Below are 26,177 nucleotides of genomic sequence, written 5' to 3'. Positions count from 1 at the left end.
AGATGATGTACTCCCTTCCAGGAAGACTTAGCCACCACACCCTGCAATACCCAATGCTCTGAGGCATGTATTTCCTAAGTTTCTACTCAGTGTACACTTATTCGTACATAAACATTTTTTCTTCCCTCCACTAAAATGTGATTACATTATACATACTAAGCAATAGATTGTGGATGTTTCTCTATGTCGATAAATTTAGACCTACAACATTCATTTACATATGTTCCATAATGGATTTGTCTATTTCTCCCTAAATGGTCTTTTAGATGGTGTTCAGTTTCTAGATATTATAGGCCGAATTTCAACAGTACTCTTGTATTTACATCTTTGTACCCCTTATCCAATGTCATCCTTAAACTATTATACATTTGTAGAGGTAGAATTGCTTCCCCAAAGAGATGCATAGTTTTAACATTTATTCCTAAAGTGTCCTCCAGAAAGTTTGTAGTACTTTTCTCTACCATCAGCTGATCATGACAGTCCCTGTTTCTCTGCACTCTTTCTACCATTTTTAAAATCTCTGCTAATCCAATAAATGAAAAATATATCATTTTGGTATTTTATTTTGCATTTCCTTGATTTCAAGCAATACTTAACATTGCTATTTATATTTTTGTAATAATAGTTTTATATTTTTATAATTTGTGGATTTGCCTGGGTAAACTGCCTATCTTTGCCCTTATTATTTTTTTTTTTATTGTGCAGAGGAGTAAATTTTCAAAAGAAGGAGAAAAGATGCCCAGCACAATGTTACCTATTGTATGAGAGTACTGAGTGGAGAACACCTGCCAGTATTCATCATACGAATTTGTAGCTTTATTTTTTTAAACTTCTGAAATTATATGAAAAATCATATGGTTCTATTTTTCTACTAATGTAAATAACCTCCCTACTACAATGTGTCCTCAATACCATTTGGAATGACATGACAGGGACTGCTATGTGTACCTCCAATTTTTATTCTATTCCTAACATGAGATCTCTTGACTGCCTGCTTTGGGAGATGAGGGCACAAGTTTTTCTACCCTCTGTCTGCGTTTACCCCCTTCTACTTTCCAACTTCTGTTAGGCGTAAGTTTAATTTTTTCGATATGTAGATAATGACTAAATAATTAATAATTTCTGACTGAAAAAAGTTTTTCATGATTTGTCCATAGTGGATTATAAGAATTTAAAACTTCTTAAACTCTTTGACTATGTAAATACTGCTTTTGAGTGAAGTAGTTTGTTTTGATTACATTTCTTTCTCTGTGGGTTCTATAGTACTTCTCATTGAATCCATGCTCCGTAGCGATGCTCTTAAGATTCTACTTTTATGTTCCATCAATTATGTGACCATTGAGGCACTTGTTTACAAGTGGCATGAAAACAACCCAAATTTAAAAACAAATGAGTTACTCAAATGAATAAATCTGACGTAAGCAATGGCTGGAGACAAGGGCTCACACAATATTAACATCTGGTTTCCAGAAAACGTATTATTCACTTCTTGGCTCAGCTTTGCTCTCCTCTGAATGATGTCTCCAGTACTTGGCTACCTCATTTTGCTGAAAGACATCTTCAAGTTCCTTTTTAAGAAAGGATATTTGGGGTCTCAATTTTCTCAGTTCTCACTCATCTGAAAATGTATTTATTTCGTCCTATATATTTAACAGGCTTCTTGGCTAAATAGATTTTAGCTTGACAAGCATTTCCTCTCATAACTTTGAAAATACTCCGTGGTTTTACAGAATCTAATTAGCAGGTGGTTAAGTTTGTCGTCAGTCTAATTCTTGCTTCTTTGGTTGAGGATTTGTTTTTCTCTCAGGAAGAATTTAGAATTTTTTATTTGTAAATAATATTGCAGAATTTCACAATTATGTCTAACTGTGAGTCTTTTCTCATAGTCTGTGCTGGGAAGTTTGTGGGCCCTGAAGATGTACTTCTTTCTTCAGCTTTGGGAAATTATCTTGCATTCATTCTGTAATAACCCTTAACCTTCTGCTTTCTTTAACCTTTCTTCCTCAAACTCGTACTAACTGAATGTTGAACTTCTTTTTATTTTATATTTTTATTTAAAAAAATACAGCTAACATACAACATTATATCAGTTTCAGGTGCATACCATAATTGTTCAACATTTAAATATCTAAAGCAGTGATCACAATGATAAGTCCAGCAACTATCTAACACAATACCACGCTATCACAATGTTATTAACTATATTCCTTATGCTGTATATTACATCTCCAAAACGTATTTGTTTTACGTGGAAATTTGGACCACTTATTACCCTTCACCTTTCCCCCCTTTTTAAATTTTTCAATTAAAGTTGACATTCAATATTATTTTGTGTTAATTTCAGGTGTACAACATAGTGGTTAGACATTTGTATAATTTCAGAAATGATTCCCCTGACTCGTCTAGTACCCACCTGGCACCATACATAGTTATTACCATATTATTGACTATATTCCTTATGCTATATCCTACATCCCCATGACTACTGTGGAACAACAAATTTGTACTTCTTAATCCCTTCCCTTTCACCCATCCTTAAACCCCCTCCCATCTGGCAACCATCAAAATGTTCTCTGTATCTATGAGTCTGTTTCTCTTTTGTTTGTTTCTTTTGTTATTTATATTCCACATACAAGGGAAATCACATTGCATCTGTCTTTCTCTGCCTGACATCCTCCACTCAGCACAATATCCCCTAGGTCCATCCAGGCTGCTGCAGATGGTAAGAACCCATTCCTTTCCCTGACCGAGCAATATTCCATTTTATATATGTATCACCTCCTCTTTATCCATTCATCCATTAACGGACATCCACTCTTCCTCCACATCTTTGTTATTTTAAACAATGCTGCAATGGACATATGGATGCACACATCCCCTTGAAGTAACATTTTGGGTGTCTTTAGATAAATACCCAGAAGTGGTATTACTGGGTCTTTCTTTGTCTCTTGTTAAAGTCTTTGCTTTAAAATCTATTTTGTCTGGTATAAGTATTGCTACCCTAGTTTTTTTTGTATATTTCCTTCCATTTTCATGAAATAACTTTTTTCATCCCTTTAATTCCGTTCTGTGTGTGACTTTCAATCTGAAGTCTCTTATAGGCAGCATATGTAAGTGTTTTGTTTTCTTATCCATTCAGCCATCCTATGTTTTTCATTGGAGCATTTCTTTGATTTACGTTGAAATTATTAATAGATATGTAGTTATTGCCATTTTATTATTCATATGTTTTATCTTTTTTTCCATCTTAAATTAGTCCCTTTGACATTCCTTGTAATACTGGTTTAGTGGTGATGAATTTCTTTAGCTTTTTGTTATCTGGGAAGCTCTTTATTTGTCCTTCAATTTTATATGATAGTCTTGTTGGGCAGAGTAATCTGGGTTGTAGGTCCTTGCCTCATAACTTTGAGTATTTTGTAACAATCCCTCTGGCCTGCAAAGTTTCTGTTGCGAAATCAGCAGACAGTCTTATGGAAGCTCCCTTGTAGATAACTAACTGCTGTCTTCGTGCTGCTTTCAGGATTCTCTCTTTGTCTTTAAACTTTACCATGTTAATTATAATGTCTCTTGGTATGGACATGTTTGGATTCAGCTTGTTTGGGACTCTCTGCACTCCTTGGATTTATATATCTATTTCCTTCACCAGGTTAGGAAAGTTTTTAGTCATTATTTCTTCAAATAGGTTCCCAATCCCTTGCTTTCGCTCTTCTCTTTGTGGTATCCCTATGATACAAATGTTATTATGCTTGATGTTGTGCCAGAGGTCTCTTAAACTATCCTCTTTTTGTTTTTTCTGTTCTGATTGGGTTTTTTTCTGCCAGCACTCATGGTTTGGCCTCTGAAAAATCCTCTTGCAGTATGGAGTTGGGTGTGGAGTGGTCTCAGTGAGTCACCACAGTGGAGCAAACAGAGCTCATAAGATCAATTTAGATTCAGATTTGGCTGTAAGCATGGAGGGTTGTGGGGTGCGGAACTGAACACAGGAAAGATGGCATCCACCTGCCAGCTGCGCAGGAGAAGAACCCAACACAGGGAAAATGGTGACTGTCCCTCCAGTCCTTGCACCCAAAGTTGTACAACTCAGTCTCTCCCTATATGTCTCTAATGCCCACAGAGTCACTGTCCTCTCACCAGAGCCCAGGATGAGTGCCTTTGTAGTTCCTTTAAGAGTATGTGTGTGTTTCCCAGCAGCCTTCCATCCCACTGGAATTGTCAGAATCCCCACTGTTTTTCCAGCCAAATGTTGTGGGGGCTCCTCTTGCTGACACCAGTACTTGGGGCTAGGGAGGCTTGTTTGGGGCTGGGGTCCCTCATTCCTCCATGAGGAACGTCTGTGGCTGAGATTTCCCTCCTGGTTTTCAACCACCACATGTGGGCATTGAGACAAGCCTGTTTTGAATCTCCACCCCTCCTACAAGTCTTGACACAGCCTCTTTACATCCTTAGTTATATAGCTTCTGTTCAGCTAGACTTCAGATGGTTCTCCATGTTGATTGTTCTATAATTTAGTTGTAATTTTGATGTGTTAATGGGATGATGCAAGCACAGTGTTTACTCCATCATCTTGGTTCTCTGTGAATGTTAAACTTCTTGAGTTTATATTGTATGTCTCTTGTCTTTTCCATATATTATTCATCTTTGCTTTTCTGTTCTGAGAGATTTCGTTATTATTTATCAAAACCTGTATTGATTTAAATAAGTTTGGTAATCAGATTTTTTTAAATTGAGAATTTTGTTTATTAAAATATATCATAACAAATGTGATGTAACACGTCATAAACCTGGAAAATATATTTGCAAAGTATATAACCGACAAAGAATGTGTATCCCAACTTTACTAAATTCAAAATATTAATAAGAAAATGACAAAAACTATAAGGGAAAAGAACTAGAGGACTTTCCTAAACAAGAGTATCATAGATGAGTAAATATATAGATGATTACTTAAGAAGATTCAAACTCATGTAATCATGAAAATGCAAAGGAAAACCAAAGGAGATATCTTTTGTTTGTTTGTTTGTTTGTTTGTTTTATTAGTTTCAGGTACACAAGACAAAGTAATACTCAGACGTTTATCATTTATATCCCTCACACTGTGTGAACTAACCCCTCATCCACTACCCCTCTGACATTGCACTGAGCCATTACATTTACACTGTCTCTATTCCTAATGCTGTACTCCACTTCTTGTAAGTATATACATACATATATATATATATACATATATATGTGTATATATATACATATATATATATAAAATTATAGCTGGCATTCATTATTGTTCAGCTTCAGGTGTACAGTGCAGTGATTAGGCATCTACATCATCCCTGAGGTGGTCTCCCAAATGGGACATGTGTCCATCGGATACCCTACAAAATCTTTACAACATTATTGATTACATTCCCCAAATTAATTTTCAAAACTCCGTGGCCATCTTGTGGTAACCGACTTTTTTCTAATCCTCTCACCTTACCCCTTATGCCCACCCCACCCCGCCCATCTAGCAACCCTCAGTTTTTCCTCTATGTCTCCAAAACTGTTTCTGATTAGTTCATTCACTTATCCTTTTCTTTAGATTCCACATAAAAGTGAGATCATATGGTATTTGTCTTTCTCTGTGTGACTTATTTCACTTAACATAATGTTCTCTAGGTCCATCCATGTTGTTGCAAATGGTAAGTTTTCTTTCTTCTTTGTGGCTGCGTAATACTCCATTGTATAAATGTACCACAGTTTCTTAATTCAGTCATCTACTGATGGGCATTTCGGTTGTTTCCATGTCTTGGCTATTGTGTATAGTGCTGCAATAAACATAGGAGTGCATTAAGATTTTTGAATTAGAGTTTGGATTTCTTCGTATAGATACAGAGGAGTGGAATTGCTGGATCATAAGGTAGTTCCATTCTCAGAGTTTTGAGATACCTCCATGCTGTTTTCCATAGTGGCTGCATTAATCTGCAATCCCACCAACAGTGCACAAAGGTTGCCTTTTCTCTACATCCTCACCAGCACTTGTTGTTTGTTGATTTATTGATGATAGCCATTTTGACTGGGGTGAGGTGGTATCTCATTGTGGTTTTTATTTGCATTTCTCTGACAGTCAGTGAAGTTGAGCATTTCTTCATATGTCTGTCATCTGTATGTCCTTTTTAGAAAAATGTCTCTTCATGTCCTCTGCCCATTTTTTAATTGGGTTGTTTGTGTTTTTGGAGTTGAGTTGAGTGAGTTTTTTATAAATTTGTGATATTAACCCGTATCAAATATATCATTGGCAAATATCTTTTCCCATTCAGTAGAATCCCTTTTTGTTTTATTGATTGTTTCCTTTGCTGTGAAAAAACTTTTTAGTTTGATGTAATCCCACATGTTTGTTTTTTCTCTTACTTCCCTCACGCAGGGGGATATATCACTAAAAATCTTACTCTGGGTAATGTCTGTGAAGTGTCTTCCTATATTTTCTTCTAGGAATTTTATGGTTTCAGATCTTACATTAAAGTCTTTAAGCCATTTTGAATTTATTTTTGTACATGGTGTAAGGAGGTGGTCCAGCTTCATTTTTTTGCATGTGTCTGTCCAGGTTTCCCAGCACCATTTATTGAATAGACTGTGTTTACCCCACCGTACATTCTTGCTTCCATTGTCATAGATTAAATAGCCATATAGGCATGGATTTATTTCTGAACTCTGTATTCTGTTCCATTGATCTATGTGTCTATTTTTATGCCAGTACCATGCTGTTTTGATTACTGTAGACTTGTAGTATAATTTGATGTCAGGTATTGTATACCTCCCACTTTGTTCTTATTTCTCAAGATTGCTGTGGCTATCCGGGGTCTTTTATGGTCCCATATATATTTTAGGATTATATGTTCTATTTCTGTGAAAAATGTCGTTGGCAGTTTGATAGGAATTGCGTTGAATATGTATACTGCCTTAGGCAGTATGGACATTTTAACTATATTAATGCTTCCTATCCATGAACATGGTATGTGTTTCCATCTATTTGTAATTTCTTTCATTTCTTTCTTCAGTGTCTTATCATTTTCTGAATACAGATATTTTACTTCTTTGCTTAAATGTATTCCCAGGTATTTTATAGTCTTTGGAGCAATTGTAAATGGGATTTTTTTTTTTAAATTTCTCCTTCTGATGTTTTATTATTGGTATATACAAATGCAACTGATTTCTGAATATTAATTTTGTATCCTGCTACTTTACTAAATTCATCTATCATCTCTAATATTTTCTTGGTGGAGTCTTTAGGTTTCTCTCTATATAGTATCATGTCATCATGTCAGTATAGTATCATGCATATAATGATAATTTTACATCCTCCTTACCGATTTGGATGCCTTTTATTTCTTTTTCTTGTCTGATTGCTGTGGCTAGAACTTCCAGTACTATGTTGAATAGAAGTGGAGAAAGTGGGCAAACTTGCCTTATTCCGGATCTTAAGGCGAATGGTTTTAGCTTTTCCCCATTGAGTATGATGTTGACTGTGGGTTTATCATATATGGCCTTTATTATGTTGAGATATGATCTCTCTATTCCCACTATCTTAAGGGTTTTTATCATAAATGGCTGCTGGATTTGGTCAAATGCTTTTTCTGCATCTATTGATATGATCATGTGATTTTTGTTTTTCATTTTGTTAATGTGGTGTATCACATTAATTGATTTGCGGATGTTGAACCACCCTTGCATACCAGGGATGAATCTCACTTGATCATGGTGTATGATCTTTTTAATGTATTGCTGAATTCTGTTTGCTAATATTTTGTTGAGGATTTTTGCCTTTATATTCATTAGAGATATCGGCCTGTAGTTTTCTTTTTTGGGGGTGTCTTTGTCTGATTTTGGGATAAGGGTGATAGTGGCTTTGTAAAAACTGTTTGGGAGTCTTCCCTCCTTCTGGATTTTTTGGAAGAGCTTGAGGAGAATAGGTGATATTTCTTTTTTGAACGTTTTGTAAAATTCACCTGTATGGCTATCTGGTCCAGGGCTTTTGTGTGTTGGTAGATTGTTGATTACTGATTCAATTTCCCTGGTGGTAATCAGTCTATTCAGGTTTTCTGTTTCTTTTTGAGTTAGCCTTGGAAGGTTGTACACATCTAGAAAATTGTCCATTTCTTCCAGATTGTCAAATTTGTTGGCATATCGTTGCTCATAGTAATTTCTTAAAATTTTTTGTATTTCTGCGGTATTTGTTGTCACTTCTCTTTCATTTCTGATTTTATTAATTTGGGTCTTCTCTCTCTTTTTTTTTAATGAGTCTGGCTAAAAGTTTGTCAATTTTGTTTATCTTCTCTAAGAACCAACTCTTGGATTCATTGATCTTTTGTATTGTTTTTCTGGTTTCTATTTCATTTATTTCTGCTCTGATCTTTATTATCTTCTTCCTTGTGCTTCCTTTGGGCTTATTTTGCTGTTCTTTTTCCAGATCCCTTAAGTGTGAAGCTAAACTGTTGATTAGTGATGTTTCTTGTTTCTTTAGGTAGGCCTGCAATGCTCTTAGGACTGCTTTCACGGCATCCCATAGATTTTGGGTCGTTGTGTTTTCATTTTCGTTTGTCTCAAGATATCTTTTGATTTCTTCCTTGATCTCATGGTTGACCCATTCATTATTTAGTAACATGTTATTCAGCCTCCATGAATTGATGTGTCTTCCAGTTTTTTGTTTTTTTTCCTATAGTTGATTTCTAATTTCATAGCACTGTGGTCTGAGAAGACAATTGGTATGATTTCAATTTTCTTAAATTTATCAAGACTTGTTTTGTGGCCTAACATATGGTCTATCTTGGAAAATGTTCTATGTGTGCTTGAGAAGAATGTGTATTCTGCAGCTTTGGGGTGAAATGCTTTGAAAATATCGATTAAATCCAAGTGGTCCAATGTATCATTTAAGGCTGCTGTTTCCATATTTATTTTCTGTCTGGAAGATCTGTCCCTTGTTGTCAGAGGTGTCTTGAATTCCCTACTATGATAGTGTTACTGTTGATCTCTGTCTTTATGTCAGTCAATATCTGTTTTATATATTTAGATGCTCCTATGTTGGGTGCATAGATGTTTACTAGGGTTATGTCCTCTTGTCAGATCGATCCCTTTATTATTATATAGTGCCCATCTTTGTCTTTTAATATATTCTTCATTTTAAAGTCTATTTTATCAGATGTAAGTATTGCAACTCCAGTTTTTTTCTCATTTTCATTTGCATGAAATATCTTACTCCAACCCTTCACTTTCAGCCTGTGTATCTTTTGATCTAAGGTGAGTCTCTTGTATACAGCATATACAAGGGTCTTACTTCCTTATCCACTCAGCCACCTTATGTCTCTTGATTGGAGCATTTAATCTGTTTACATTTAAAGTGATTATTGATAGGTACATAGTTATTGCCATTTTTAAATTTGTAATTAGATTGTTTTCATCTTTCTTCTATTTACAGAAGTCTTTTTAGTACTTCTTGCAATTCCTTTAGCTTATTCTTTTCTGGGAAGCTCTTTATCTCTCCATCAACTTTAAATGATAGCCTTGCTGGATAAAGCAATCTAGGTTGTAGGCCTTTGTTTTCCATTACTTTGAGTATCTCCTGCCACTCCCTCCTGGCCTTCAATGTTTCTGTAGAAAAGTCATTTGATAGTCTTATGTGAATTTCCTTGTATGTAATCCTCTGTCTTTCTCTTGCTGCTTTTAGGATTCTCTCTTTGTCTTTAAGCTTTGCCATTTTAACTATAATGTGCCTTGGTGTGGGCTTGTTTGGGTTTATCCTGGTTGGAACTCTCTGCACTTCCTGGGCTTGTATGTTGGTTTCCTTCATTGGGTTAGGGAAGTTTTCAGACATTATTACTTCAAATATGTTCTCAATCTTTTGCTTCCTCTCTTCACCTTCTGGTATTCCTATGATGCATATGTTGTTGCGCTGGATGTTATCTCAGATGTTTCTTAAACCACCTTCATTGTTTTTTATTCTTTTTTCTTTCTGTTTAAGAATAAGAGATCATGAAGCCATTATGCTGGAAAACTAGATTAACTCTGGTGCACCGAATCCCAGCTAGCTCCTCTAGTACTCTCCATTAATAGTTTGATAATAACTCTTAAAATTTAATACCCTGTTTTTTTTTTAACCTGAAATAAATGCCCATCTGCAGACAGTTCTGCATCCAGACATGAAGAATTCATGTATAAATGCCCATCTAATCCCTTATTTTTCAGCCCATTTCTCTCTCCTACCATCAGTGGTAAATGTCTTCTCAGTTCTGGAACTGGTTTATGCAAGTTCCTTCCTAGTTGTGTCCAAGGCAATTGCTGTTTCTTTTCTGCTTTATCCACCGATGATACTCTCTCCATTCTCTCCATTGTTATCTGTGTTATCTTTTTCCTCTCTTTACAAGGAGCATAATAGAGTTTCAGAAGGCAAATAAATTTGTATGTAAGTACAGTCTACCACCTTGAATTGGAAATCTCTCTACCTCTTTTATAAAGAATTTATAATGTGATTCAGGTTATTCCTTACCCTTCCCAGGTAGTGTCATGATTTAACAGACATCTCAAATGACACCCTAGCCCTCATTGTCTGCCAACTAAATATCAAGATACTATCTCTTCTTTCCTCTACCTCACTTACCCACTGCTGGATCCATCCACACCCTAGGCCTCGCACTGAAAGCTTAAACCAAACCTGCTGCTTTCTGGTATCAACTTATTTTACTTCTACTCTATCACTCAGTTACTGCTACAATGCATGCTTTTGGACTCCTCAAGATATCTAATAGCCTATCTAATCTCTTTCTTCTTTTTCAACCCCTCCTAGATCCAGCCTCAGTTACAAGTCCCATTGCTGTACTTATATATATATAGCCTCCTGTCAGAACCTAAGACATTGACCAATCAAATTGTGTTATAGAATAAGACTGTCCGCATTCATGTTACATCTCTAGCACCCACATAGTTTATGAGCACATAGTCATGAGGATAACAATAGTACTGATGTTCTTAGGATAAAATGAGATAGTATATGTAAAATGCTTAGGAAAATCTCAGGCTCAATAAAAGTGTTCAATAAATATTAGCTAGCAGTAAAAATATTCCCTAATCTAAAAATACTAATAAAATAGCAGTGTGCTTTAATAAATTATATCAAAATATATGAGGTGTTTACAAATTCATTTTATACCATTTAATCAATCTTCCTATTGATTAACCACTTCTAAGGAGGTGTAATATTAATTTTTAAACTACATTGAAGCACCCAAAGGAATAGGTTGTTTCTCTGATATTTCTTTTTAAATCCATCTTTGATAGTTAACTCTCTATACCTCCAAGGAGAACTTACCCTAATTATTATAAGATAACGAACCACTGACATCTAATTATAACACTTATTAATGTAGAAAGTACCAGTTACAAACTGGGGAGTATGTTGCTTCATATTTGCCCTTATGGGACGAATAGAAAATAGACCAGTTTCAATAAGTACATTAAACTCTGTCTTTTTTCACTGATGCTATTATGCCACTTCTTCCAGATCTATAAATATCTGATAGTTATTATGTGCTTTGAAGCTCTTAGGACTCTACCTAGCTTGGATCTTAAAATATCTTTGATGATGGGTATTATGATGAATCCCTTAATTTAAACAAGTCCCCAGACGAAGACCTTTAAACCCCAGGCTCCATGTTACTATTGTTCTGATTACCAGATCTAATTCTAACAAAACTCTAACCAATGTTTTGGACACTGTCCCTCTAGAATGAGACTGTGCTATTTTGAGACATGTATAGCAATATCCTCTGAAGATGTAAGGGTTATATATATATTTTGGTTCTAGTAATTCTACCATCGAACCCTTAAGATGTCTCTCAATAGAACAATCAGTGAAATGTCAATTACTGTTTTTTGTTTTTTTTTAAAGATACTTTTTACTTTGGAATTAGTTTCAGGAAGTATCACAAAGAAGTAATATAATAGTAACACTGGGTCGTGTTTTAATCATGAAAAAGTCACCTAATTTTTCTCGGCTCCATTTCCTAATCAGTAAAGTGAGTTTTTGTATGATTTAAATGAAATAATGTAATCGAGCACTTTCATTTCATGTATATGTGGGATATAAAATTGTAAGTAACAAACAAACAAGACAAACAAACAAACAAAAACTCATAGACACAGAAAACAGTTTAGTTGTTACCAGAGGGTGTGGGGTAAGGTGTAGAAGAGGGTAATGGGAGTCAAATACATGGTGAGGAAAGGAGAATTGACTTTGGGTGATGAAAACACAATGCAACATAGAGATGCTGTATTATAGAACTGTACACTTGAAACCTATAGAATTTTATTAACCAATGTCACCCCAATAAATTCAATCATAAAAAATAGGAGAGTTTGCTAAAATCAATGGATACAAGTTTGGTATGCATAAATCAATTATATTTCTATATACTAACAATTAACATTTGGAGATTGAAACTTGAAAGGCAGTACCATTTATAACAGCATCAAACAATGTAAGATAAAAAAAATAAATAATGAATAAAGCACTTTACATATAACAGTAAACAGAAAATATGTGTTGAATGTGATAGATCAAATGGGTAGCCATGGTCTTCTTAGGATCATACTCTTATTTTAAAGAGTATAAAATCAAGGTTTATGTTAGCTCTATTCCTGCCCTCATACCCCTTACTTATTATTTGTCCTTAAATAATATATCTTAGCTTTTGGTTAATAAATTCATTTTCCTTTCTTTATCTCCCTACCCCTAAGTAAAAAGACAACATTCTTATTTTTGCTTTCAGCATGATATTACCTTAACACTTTAGGAATGTACAGCTGAATATGTTTGCTGGGAAAACATCTAAATCAAATTTTTTTTGTCAGACACACAATGGCTATCACTAAACAGTTCTAGAAAGCTCTTTTAGAAAGCTAAGGATTTATGTTCTAGTTATCTCACCCAGTGGACTGACCAGAATGTAGTCATATTCTAAATTCAGCCTTATAATGTCCATCTCTAAGAAAAGCTCAGTTGAGCATCTACTATCCTAATACTTGCTCTTAATTTCTACAGGCTGAATCTGTACTTCCCACTTTTATAGCATTAGATTAGATCCACAGTTGCTTTATGAGAAAAGTCCCAGTCCTGACAAAAACTAAACTTGAGTTAAGGATTATAAACATGTGCTGTGTGCACTCTCTGTTTTTCTCCGTGGGTGGATACAGAAATCAACCACTAGTCAGGGCATACTTTCCTACTAAGCACAAACCCAGCTTCATGTTTGTTCTCAGCAAGAGCTCCAGGAAAAGAAAAGAAACAAATATGTAAGAACTTAACCTGCCATGCTTGTCCTAGAATGTAAGCTTCCTGAAAACACAGACTTTTCATACTTGTTTCATACTTGTTTTCATACTTGTTTCAACTTTTTCATACTTGTTTTCTCAACAAAAATTTTAACTGGATGCTAACTAACCGTGTAAACTAAGAATAGTAGTCAGTTTGCTTAATGTTTAAAAAACTGTCAGCATAAGCATTTTCATTTTAACTCTAAAAGGAGAAAAAAACAGTAAAGATATAATAATTTTAATTATAATTAAAGATGTTATAATATTCCTACAAATTTTTGTAGGAATGCCTGCTTGGAGAAAAATTAAAATACATTATCTCAAAAAATGCATATGTGCATAGCTCTGTTATAAGCAATATATCACTTACCCATGAAATCAAACGGAAACACTCTTGAAATCTTTATTTCTGTAGTTAGTCTCATTTTTCTCAAAACAGTTCAAATCAGTAAGTTGTAGTGTTAATCACCCCCAAATAAACCCCAAAACAAAAATAAATAAACATGTTTCAGATTCATAATTTTCTCCCTCACTAAAAGTTTCAATTTAAATTTGTCCCTCTTAAAGCACCCCAATATCTCTGTAGATCCTGCTAAATATTCATTTAACTGTGGACACCCACACTTGTGTGCAATCCTAAGTGGTACACAAACCAGTCACATGTCAGTGCAATTTTAATTGCTAAAGCAAATACTATATATTTTAATTACACCCTAATCATTTATTACAGTCAGTTTTTCTTAAGAGCTTAAAGTCTTAGAAATAACCCACTAAAAAGTACTGGTGTGTGGGGCTTTGGCAGGCTGAGACAGAACTTCTGAGAACACGCTGTGTGAATTTCCCAAAGAAGGCAATTAATCTGAGGGGACCCACATGGGAGCAGTTAAGTTGGGACCTCTCTGGTGGCTTTTATCTTAGATTTTAGGATCTTACAATCACATGGAGATGCATGCAGTTGTATAAGTTGGACATTACTCTTAATGATTTCTTCAGTTTGTAAAGAGCTGGCCCCATCAACTGCAAAGGAGGGGGACACATCTAGGAGCGGGTGACTACATCTCTCTGCCAGTAAGTGTTTAATGACTCATTTTCCTCAACAGAATTTTCATAAGGCTGGAGTTCAGGGAGGGTTGTCTGGAGAATGTCTGAGAGGAATTTCACAAGCCACCGTCCTGCTGTTTGCTGGAGAAAGCTTCCCATGATAGCCAGACTTGTTGACTAAAGCAAACAACAACAGGTTTTGATAACATTTCCTCATTACTTTTTATGAACAGTCCATGAAAGGTCACCATGAACTTTGTTTTAGTCAGGTTGAGAATGTTATAAACTTGTAAAGAAGAAAAGTATTGGTGGAAAAACTAAAGACACAGTAGGTTAACAACTGTGTTTACGTGGAGCCACAGACTCTATCCATGTGAACTGCATTGAACCAGCCAGAATACTCCAAGAAACTGTTGTGTGTATGGTTTTCTTGTTTTGTCTTTTTTTTTTTTTAATTCAGGCAACCATTTTACATATCTGTCAATTTGACCAATTGCTTTGGAATTATGTGAATTGAGCCAAAATGAAATTGTACATAAGACTTCCTTCTCTTTTCAGATGTTTTTGTATTTATTTTAAAGGCTTTATAGTTACTAAATGTTCTCTCTCAGAAGATATTCTAAAATGAAAGCAAAAATATCACTTTTGCAAGCCATTTCCATTCTTCCAAAGGACTACTGGTAAATTATTCTTACTGATCTTTCCATTTTTCTGGCCTGTGCATACACACCTAACCCATACTAAATTTCACCAGATGGCATTTTATTTCTTTCAAGTAAAGCAGTCGTGGGTTTAGACAGTTGAATTTTTAAACTTCTGTATTTACTGAAAGTGCATATGGTGCTATATGGACAAAGAAATTGTGCTGAAAGAGAAACATTTCTGTCTGCAGTACCTCACAATCTCTCAGAGGAAGAAAAAAAGTACAGTTATGTGGTGTATTCCTTACAAAATTTTTGCGGCTTTAATTTTCCTCCTCTCCTAAAAATTATTTATGTATATGTATACTGTACACACCTGGAAGTTTGTATTATTTTAAATTGTTCTTTTGGTTGCAAACAGAAAGGATATACAAAACTTAATAAATTGCCAAAGTCATCCGTGAGTGATTTCTAGAAGAAAATGAAACTTTAAACTTGAAAAAAATATGTTTGAAACCTCTGTACGTCATCATAAGCAGATGTTGGTGTAGAATTTACAAGGATGAGAAGGCTGTAAAACCTCCCTTGAGCCACTCACAGTTCATTTCAAGACCAAGAACGCCCCCAAAATCTGTTTCTAATTTTACAGAAATCTTTTGAAATTTGGCACGGTACTGGAAAGTCCGTGGAAAGAAAAAAACCTTGTCCTAGCTTCAGCTTCCAACTCCGAAGACAGACTTGCTTCCTTTCAACGGTTTTCACAGATACAGTGACCCACACTCTGAAGTCAGAATTAGCTAACTTTCAAAAACATCTGGAAAAATGAAGGTTAGTATGCACAACTTCAGGTGTTGCTAAAGAATGAGGGCCCGCTGAAATGAGTACGATCAGAGTTTTCTATTGTTTAGAAGGTGAGGATTTGTACTTAAGTATATACTTCCTGGAGTGGGTTAGGAATGGGAAATTGTTCTAAATATATTGTAGAAACATTTGTCCTTGCAGAACTGGAAAAATTCCAGCAATTAGAGCCAGATCGGTGGAAGACAATCAAAAGTTTTGTGGGGAAGGAAAAATAGGATTTAAGTGTAAAAAACATCTTGCCATTTCTACTCTTTAGCAGAAATTGTGTATATCTAATTTTCTTTATTTTGTGTAGACATGGTTAAAAATTGTATTTGGAATTGCCATCTCTGCTGTGCTTGCTTTATTGGTGATGTGTATTGTCTTACGTCCTTCAAGAGGTAAGAATTTTCTCTAATTTTCTTTATCTGCCTTGGCAAATGCACTAACACATGGTCATTACTGATTGAACATTTCCTAAGTGCTTATTTTCCAAAGTACTTCTGTTATTTCTAAGAAGACTTATAAGCTCACCGATATGTTGGTGTGCAACCAGAGATAGTGAGGAATTCAAGGCAGGGGTAGGAAGTGATTTCCAGCATTATTTCAGCAATAGAAAAACCTAAGCACTATTCTGTATCACCCCCACATCTCCCCAAAATACTATATGCTAAATTATAAGTTTTGACAGGCCTTTAGAAACAATATTTTTAACTAACATTACTTTTCATTATTGGATTGCCTCATGAAAAGTGAAAATGAATAAAAAGGGAAAAGTTAAAACAGAACCTATGTTTTATTATTATTATTATTATTATTATTATTATTATTATAAGTATTTCAGAAAATTTAGGGAGGCAGTCTAGAATAGAGATCTTGAGAATAATTGTATGGAAAAACTGAAATTGTTGTCTAAATGTAGTAGCGACGAACACTCAAATTAGAAGATAAAATATTATTAAGCAAACATTATGTTTAGTGATAGATTCTATTATAAAGGGCTTAGATTAACATTGATCTTCTGCTATTGAAAATTGGAAGATACTATGGACTGATAATGGCGCTAGTTGGAATTTAAATTAAGACTTCATCTATAAGTAATTCAGTAATATTAGAGAAACAGGTTTTGTGAAACTATTATGAAGAAAAGCTCAAGTTCTAAACAAGAAAAGAAATATAGTAATAACAGGTTTGTGTCTTGGGGTCTAGGGAAAGAGGAAAAGTTTGTATCAACAAATATTAAAAGCTTATGATAGCTAAGGTGGGAAATATCTTTGGTTAAAAATTAACTGTCAATAAAGGAAGATCAATGACAAGCCTTTAGCTAAAGAATGTGGGAATCCTAAATGATTTGTTGCTTTAAAAAATTAAAGTACAGAAAATATTTTTTAAAATTCAAAATGCTCATGGGATTTTTCCAGAATTACAAAATGAAGAGGTTAACCAATAAGATGAAGGCAATGTTCTTGTATGTTCAGTGTTGATCCGTCCTTATTCCTGCTCTCTGCTAGCACACGATTATTCTGAGACCATTAAGATATATTGTGTGCAACCGTTTTTTTTATATTTTTTAAGTTAAATTTGTTTTCAGATCTGTGTCTCACCTCTTTGGTTTGAGGGCCATATTTCCTTCACACCAGCAATTGTCAGGTGAGAGATTAGGTCCTACTGACTTGTGGAATGTGAACCCATTCAAAATTAGCTCCTGATTTTAAAATAAATTCCCCAGTACTTGAAATTGACACTTTGCTCCCTCAAAAATAAATGTTCTAAGGACAAAAAGTGTATGGACTTTATGGTGAGCCTTATTCCATGTCCACCAGTAAGAATCGATTCTTTGTACTTTGGAATCTGAGCCATAGTTTCTAATAAGAAATGTAATTACCCAAATAGCTAATAATTATAATTATAAAAATATCTATGTGTGCATAAGTATATGCACACATAGATATTTGTGTAATTATATATAACTCCAGTCTTGACCTTCTTCCCAAGTTTAGACATGTATAATAGGCACATAAATGCGTGTTATAAAGTACATATCTTATAAAAATCTTATGCCATTTATAACATAGTTCTCTGTTTCAAATAACATAATTCCCAGAGCAAAGTAATTTCCTGATGGAGAGAGGTAATCAAGTTAAACTGTAGGTGAAATTTTGTTACTCATTCGTAAACAGAAAAATGATGATAAAGCTGAGAACTATATGTTTTGTCCATATCATTCTCTTTCTATTCTAAATTGAAGGAAGAACTCGGAATGTCACTTAAAGGACTTGTACAGGGGACTATTCACTCCCCTACTTTCCTGGGCAGGACCAGGGTTGAGGCCCCCTTCCCTTGGAGTCAATGGTATAGATAGCCCTGATGTTACGTGGCTCCTTCTGACTTCCTTTCTTCTCACATCCCACTCTTCAATCATCTTCAGTTTGGAGCTTCAGGTCCAGTTTTCTCTCAGGTCTGCCCAGTGCCTAGTAAGAATAGGATCTAAAATGGCAAGTCAGGAGAAGAGAAGAAGGAAGGAGGAGGAGGAACAGAGTATTCAAAGCCAAGTGAGCTTCTAGTTACCTTTCCCTAGAAATCCTATTACCTCACATTTGCATTAGAAGCCCTTGTATTCTTAGCCCAGGATTCGTGTGTCAGCAGAATAGTCTTCCTTAAGAAACATTCATTCATGTATTTATGTCGTAATGAATTAAGTTCCACTACCTACCTTCCCATCATTGTGCCAGTTGTTGATGCAACAAAGGTGCAGCAGTCTAGATTACCCCTGAAAGGCAGATTGACAACCCAGTATGGAAGCATGGCCATCACCACAGTAGGGGGTCAGGGTTTATGTTGTTTCCCACCAAGTCTAAGTGAAAAAATTAAAGAAAGGGGCTTTTCCATGACGGTAGAGAGTCCCAAGGACACCAGCCTCAGGATTAAAAGAGCTGTGGAGGATTTAGGCAGGATTTTAGGAACAAATAGAAAAATGTGGTGGTGAAATGAGAAAGATCCATTTAGATCAATCCTATAATAATAAAAATAAGGGACACCTTTTTTTGAAACTTTCAAAATGTCCCATGTTTATTTTCGCCAAATGGAAAACATACATGGGTTTCTACCCCTTAGTCGCAGCCTGTACTCATTAGCCACAGCCTACTCCCCTTCAGCTGACTCCTTTTCTAATCTCCTGCCTCCTTTCACTTTTTCTTTTCTTCCCAAGCACCACCACTTTTCCTGCGTGAAGATGCAACCAGGCTGACAGTGAAAATTAAGCTCCACACCTTCCCCTAATTTTCAACCCCAAACACACAAAACTTGTTTCGAAAGATTTACAGAGGTGACAGAAACTCCAGAATTTCAAAAGTAAATTTTATATAGTCTTGTTTCATGATTCATACTTTCTGAATTCCTGGACCTGAAGTTGTACAATTCATTTGTTAAGGAAAATGTTGCAGTTATCTGCCCTCTCCCTGAATTCTGTTGAGTGTAGAGTTCCTCACATGGTGATGAGGAAACAATAAGTATTAGCTGTTCTTTTTCTACAATTTCTAACATTTAGTAGCTACTTACTAAATGATAGCTCGAATTTGATTGTATTCCTCATCCTCATAAACATACTACTATATACACAAAGATTATAACTAGGCGCTTCGGTGTGGTGTATTTCAATTTTAACTATGTTCTTAATTCTGAGGGGAGGAGGTCTTTATCCTTGGGTATAATCCCTGTTCCTATCCCCCACCTCTTTGGATCAAAAACAACAATTTTTCAGAAAATTTTGTGTGCACAGCACTGAAACAGGATATCAGCAGCTCTGAGGCAAGAGCAAAAAAGTAGAAACAAAGGGGCAAGATAAAGGAAGTTGGGGGAGGGGTAGAGTGGAGAAGAAAGCAGAGTGAAAGAAAAAGAGAGTGGGTATGCAATGTGGAGAAATTGTAAGGTCTTCTGGGCAATGTCTTCAGTACCTTTCAGTGAAAGGACCGCTTAGTCTAGCCTCAGATATCCATGAAATCCTATCTTTAAATACTTTTCCTTTTATTGTTGTTTTGAGCCTGTTGTGTTTTATACAAATTTGTATTAGTTGCAATTTTTACAAATCAGAAGATTTCACATAAAAATTTAGATTTTTGGCTTTCCTTGAAATATTAGATCTGGCAGTACCAGGCCCATCATTATAGCTGAGAAGCAGTCATTTTTATGTGGGCAATGCTTTCTCCAGTTTGCTAGACATCACAACTTTCTATTTTATTATGCATAACATACCATATTCATTTATAATATCTGCCTGACTTTTATAAACATTGGATTTTTAACCCTTGCACTGGAGAAAAGTATAAGATGCCTCTTGGGATTAAAAATAACAACCTACTGAATATGAAAAAACTGAGATTAGCATCCCACAGTTATCCATTATCCACCAGGTCCAATCCAGTGCGGCTTCTGAACACTTTGTTTATTTGTCCAACAATTATTTATCGATCAAATATCAGCCAAATATCAGCCACTGGTCTAGGGCATGAATCACAAGGTCTCTACCATTAAGAAAGAATGGTTTGATTATAAACAAGTAAACAAAAAATTAACAGAATATTTCAAATTCTTAAAAGTGCTGTTGAGAACAACTGGAGTGAGGGTTGTGTTAGATATCTAGGACTGCCATAACACAGTACCACAGACCGTGTGCTTAAACAACAGAAATTGATTTTCTCACAGTTTTGGAGGCTAGAAATCAAGATCAAGGTATAGGCAGGTTTTGTTTCTCCAGAGACTTTCCTTCTTGGCTTATAGATGGCTGCCTCCTTGACTTGTCCTCATATACCCTTACCTCTGTGCACGTGCACTCCTGAAGTCTCTTCCTTTTCTGGTAAGGACACCAGTTATATTGGATCAGGGCTCCACCGTTATGAGTATGTAAACTTAATTGCCTCCTGAAAAGGCCTATCTCCAAATACAGTTGCATTGAGGGTTAGAGCTTCAACCTATAAATTTTGATGGGGCAAAATTCAGTCCATAATAAGGGTGATTAATGCAGGCTTCTCTAAGATGATATTTGAGCTGAGACCTTAAGGACAGGGAGGACACAAGCTGTGGGGTAAATCCTCAATGCAGACAGAAAAGTAGGGACAAAGGCCTAGAAGCAGGAAAGTGGGGAGTTTGAGGAACCAAAAGGGGACTGATAGCTGCGAGGTCAAAATTATGTAAAAAAGTAACAAAGGAGAATATGTATATACATATGAATTTACGATTATACACACAAACATACAAATTGAAATGATTGTATACTTAGCTAAGCAACGCGTTATATGATTTATTTCAGAAGGTATGTGAAATCACAGACAATTGAGATAGAGCAGAAAACAATATTTTGTAAGAAGAAATATCATTTAGAATGTCTGTATTTTAGGCAGAAATCCATTGTTGTTATTGTTATTATTATCATTATTGTTACTATTGCTACTACTATCACCTCAACAACCCCTTTTTGTAAAATAAGGTATATGTCAGATGAAACCGTCTTCAAAGGAGATGTGACTACGTTTCTGTTTTTAAGGCTTGAAATTTTCCCAGTATAAACATTTAGAACTGTGAAACAGATTCCCTCAAATATCTTAAGAGTTTTAAGCTTGTTATTCACTGTTCTTTTGGAGGAAATATGGGAAAGTCTAAAGGTTTGAAGAAAAGATTTAGAAAGTTCATGAACATAAAAGAGCTTTTGAGTTGAGTGTAAATAAATCAACTTTGCAGATTATATTTCTCTAATGTGCACTTGGATTTTAAAATCACAGGGAGTGAATCTTGGCAAATTTTCTTTGGGTTTTGCCAAATTCTAAACAATTTAGAAAATAATCCAAATCTTTGGATGTTTCCCATAATGCAGAGGAGATTACCTGTTTCTGATTTCCAAAGCAAATTGTGTTACAACTTATACAAGAATATCTAGTCATAGATATACCTTGAGAAAAACATGTTCTAAAGCTCAAATCAGGGATGTGGAATGACGGCAAAAAAGTTTTAGAAAACCAGAGACAGTACAGTAGGCACAAATTGAGATATTTTCATAGGACAGTCAAATACTTATCAGCCTTTTTAAACTCTATCACCTATTATATGTAGAACAAAGAACTTTTTGTTCATTTCAGTATCCTCGTGAACTAACAAAACTATGTAGTAAAACAGACTAACTTACAATTCTTATTAATCTTTATTTCTATTAATAATAGAATAATAGGATTTCTTAGTGTCTAAATTAATTTTTTTTAATGAATATTATGATTTTTGTGCTTGGTAGAAAAACTGGTATGACACGACTCTATGAAAGAATAAAACAGAAAAACTATGCAAAAAATCAGATAATTTAGATGAAATGGACAAATTTCCAGCAATATATAAAGTACCAAAATATACTCAAGAGTAAATAGAAAACATGCATAAAACTATAACAACTAAAGAGATTGATTTAGTGATTTAAAAATTTCCCACAAAGAAAATCCCAGGCCCAGATGGCTTCACTGGTAAATTCTAACAAAGATCAAAGACATATTATTAGCAATCTTTCACAAATTCTTCCAAAACACAGAAGAGAAGAGAACACTTCTGAACTCATATTATAAGGCCAGTATTACTGTGATACCAAAACCATGCAAAGAAATTATAAGAAAGAAAGTTATAGACCAATAGTAGTTACAGACCAAAATCTCTAATGATTATAGGTGAAAAAATCCTCAACAAAATACTAGCAAACCAAACCCAGCAATATATAAAAAAGGAATATACATCAAAACCAAGGGGATTTATCCCAAGAATACAAGGTTGGTTTAACATCCAAAAATTAATAACTATAGTATTAGGTTGGTGCAAAAGTAACTGCGGTTTAAAAGGTTAAAAATAATTGCAAAAACTGCAAATACTTTTGCACCAACCTAATAAATCATGTTAATAGAAAAAAGGACCGAAAACCATATGATTATCTCAACAGACATAGAAAAATGATTTAATAAAATCCAGCATCCTTTAATTCTTAAAACACTCAGCTGACTAGAAATGGGAATTTCCTCCATTTGATACAAGGCATCTACAAAAAATGCACAGCTAGCATCAGACTGGTGAAAGATTCTGTGCTTTTTCCTAAAATCAAGAACAAGACCGCATATGTACTCTCACCACTTCTGTTCAATATTTTATTGGTTGTGGTATCTAGGGCATTTAGGTAAGGAAATGAAAAAGTATCCAGATTGGAAAGGAAGAAGTAAAACTATCTCTATTTGCAGAAGACAGGACTGTATTCATAGGAAATTCTAAAAATTCACTACAAAACTTTAGAACTAATAAACAGGTTCAGAAAAGTTGCAGGATACAAGATGAATATATAAAACTTAATTGTAATTCTACACATTCGCAATAAACAATACAAACAGAAGGTATAAACATATGGAAAGAAATCCAAAGTTTATAGATCAAATAGTAATATTTTTAAGATGGCAATACTTCTTCTATCATTATATATTTGATCCCTTTTACCCTCTGAAACCTATGTAACTTTACTAACAATTGTCATCCCAATGAACTTTAATTTTAAAAAAAAGAAACTATAAAAAAAGAAAGATGGCAATACTCCCTAAATTTATCTACAGGTTTAATGCAATCCATATCCAAATCCTGGATGACTTTTTTGCAGAAATTGAAAAGCTGATCCTAAAGTTCATATGGAAATGAATAGCTATCTGAAAAAGAACAAAGAGGAATCATACTTCCTTATTTCAAAACTTCCTACAAAGTTTACAGAATCAAGGCAGGATGATACTGGCATAAGTATAGGGTGATGAAATAGAATTGAGAGTCCAGAAATAAAGCCCTACATATATAGTATATTGATTTTCAACAACAGTACCGTAACAATTTAATGGGGAATTTTTTTCAACAAATGGTGCTGAGTGAACTGGATATCCACATGTAAAAAATGATGTTGGACTCCCTTTTTCACACCACGCATAAAACTTAGCTCAAAATGGGTCAGAGACCTAAATGTAAGAGTTAAAACTACAAAAGTCTTAAAACAAAACACAGGAATAAATCTTCATATCCTTGACTTACGCAATGTTTTCTTATATATGATCAAAAGCACAAGCAACAAAAGAGAAAGTACACAAATTAGATTTCATTGAAATTTAATAATTTCAGATGGCAAAGGATATCATCAAGAAAGTGAAAACAATACCTACAAAATGGGAAAAATAATGCTTACATATGATATACCTGGTAAGAGACTTGTATCCAGAATATACAAAAAACACTAACAAATAAATAATGAAAAGGCAGATAACCCAATATAAAATGAACAAAGGATAGACATTTTCCAAAAGCAGATATACAAATGACCAATAAGCAGATGAAAAGATACTCAACATTATTAGTCATTAGGAAAATGTAAATCAGAACCACAGTGAAATGGGAGGAATGAAATTGCAGGTGGAGCAATTAGGTATCCATTGTGGCCTACCTCGTGAGAAGTGGATTGGCCTGGGGATGCAATAGAAATAGAGAAAAACAGAGTAGGAAGAAATTGTGGCAGTAGAGTTGTCAGGCTGTGGGGACAGAGTCCCAGAAAGCAGTTTCCAGGCTCTCGGCCTCATGTGGAGAGGTGCTGGCTCAGATAGTGGATGGCCGTCAGCTGTGGCTGGTTGGCCATCAGCTGTAGCCATTAAGCCATTGGTCACTGATATAACTGCCGCGGCTACAGAGGGGAGCCGAGGAAAGTAAAGGAGGAGACTCAGGAGAGTAAGGAGAGTCGAGGAGAGTTGGTCGGTTGGCAGCAAAGTGGACAGCAGGTCGCACGTCATGTAAACCCAGCCTCCAGTGAGACCATAGTGGTATGACTTCCCTACGTATGGCTCCATGGGTGTTCCTTTTTGGCCTCACCATGTCCTGCGTTCTTATGTGGGGAGCGGGAGCAGAGACCCCGCTGGCCGCCCCGCCGGACACCCTGCATGACACAGGCCTAGGTGTTGAAAGAAGGTGATAAGGAAAGAGGGAGGTCAAGGATAACTCTCAAGTATTTGAAATGAGAAACTTCATGGATGATAGTGCCACTATTTGGAGAAATCTGGAAGGGCAGTAGGGATTCTTTTCTTCTTAGCTTTAATGATTTTGAAGTGCTTATGAGATAGACAAGTGCAGATGTTAAGAAGGAAATTTAATATATAAGGCTGGAATTCAGAGAAGAAATCCAGTCGGGGTCAGGTGTGGCAGTGGTGGTGGGGATAAGTCAGCCTAAGGATATGTAATAGAAACCTCAGGAGAGTGAGATGGCTAAAGAAAGTCACTCTTACTCAGGCCCCAAGCAACACTGATATTTAAAGTAGAGATTAGAGCAAGATGAGCTGGCCAAGGAGACTGAGTGGACCTAAATTTTGAAGTATAATCATTGTATTGTTTGGTTCTTGATCTTATTTTTTGTTTGTATTGTTGTTGTTTTATTAAGCTTGTGCTTTCACTTTAAATCTTAGTATAGTGAAAAAGTGCCCAGCCTCTAAAATCAGATGGAGCTGTGTTTAAGCTCCAGCTCTGTTACGTATTAGGCAAGTTCCTTTAGCTCCATAATTTCCATTTTCTACTCTGTAAAACGGAGTTAATAATAGTACTTATCTTAGAGAGTACCTGTTAGGCTTTAAGAGTATATAGAGTGTTTAAGTGCATATAGAGTGTTTAGTACTTATAAAATCTTGATAAATTATAATTTTTCCTATTATTGATTTAAAGTTACTTCAGATCCATTTTTCTCAAAGTTGTCGGCCTTTGCCCAAATATAATATTAGTTGGTAAATAGTAGATTCCACACCCTAATATTTCCTATATTTGCCCCTGAGTGCTCACTCCAGACACAAACATGACCTGCAATGGCTGGAGAGCCTCATAGACAGCATCTCTGCAGAGCCAATGGAAAGACAAACGCCGGTTACCTGGGAACCCATGTCACTTTCTTTGGGGTGGCCTCATAAGCATTAGTTCTGGATCAAGTACAAAAATGAGAACAAAGGGATCCATCAGTCATTTGTGTGCCCACTTTAATAAACCCTATTTTCTCAGTTAGTTTGTGATGACAATTAGAGCTAACATCACATGCTTCTGCTCTAACACGTATTCCCAATTTTTCTGGACTAGAAGATGAAATGGCAGAAATAGAAATAGAATCTTAATGAAGAATAAGCCCAAAGTTTTAAGAAATAATTAGAATACTGAATCATTGCTTACTTGTGAGTTGTTTCTGTGAATTGTAATTTCTTAGATTCATAATTGAAATAATTTTCAGCTTTGCTTTAGTAAGTGAAAAATGCA

At 35.1% G+C, this 26,177-nt stretch overlaps 1 protein-coding gene across 1 annotated transcript in view; it reads left to right on the top strand.

Annotated features, from left to right (window-relative positions):
- Positions 1-15,751: 15,751 nt before the first annotated feature.
- The window catches only part of FAP (fibroblast activation protein alpha), a 71,118-nt gene continuing 60,692 nt past the window's right edge, over positions 15,752-26,177 (top strand). The window contains exons 1-2 of the mRNA XM_081051199.1: positions 15,752-15,845; positions 16,174-16,258. Coding sequence (XP_080907325.1) covers positions 15,840-15,845; positions 16,174-16,258 — 91 coding nt within the window. The 5' untranslated portion in view covers positions 15,752-15,839. The remainder of the gene's footprint in view (positions 15,846-16,173; positions 16,259-26,177) is intronic.

This window comes from Rhinolophus hipposideros, assembly GCF_964194185.1.
Source record: "Rhinolophus hipposideros genome assembly, chromosome: 6".
NCBI lineage: Eukaryota > Metazoa > Chordata > Mammalia > Chiroptera > Rhinolophidae > Rhinolophus > Rhinolophus hipposideros.
This window is presented reverse-complemented; position numbering and strand designations above follow the sequence as displayed.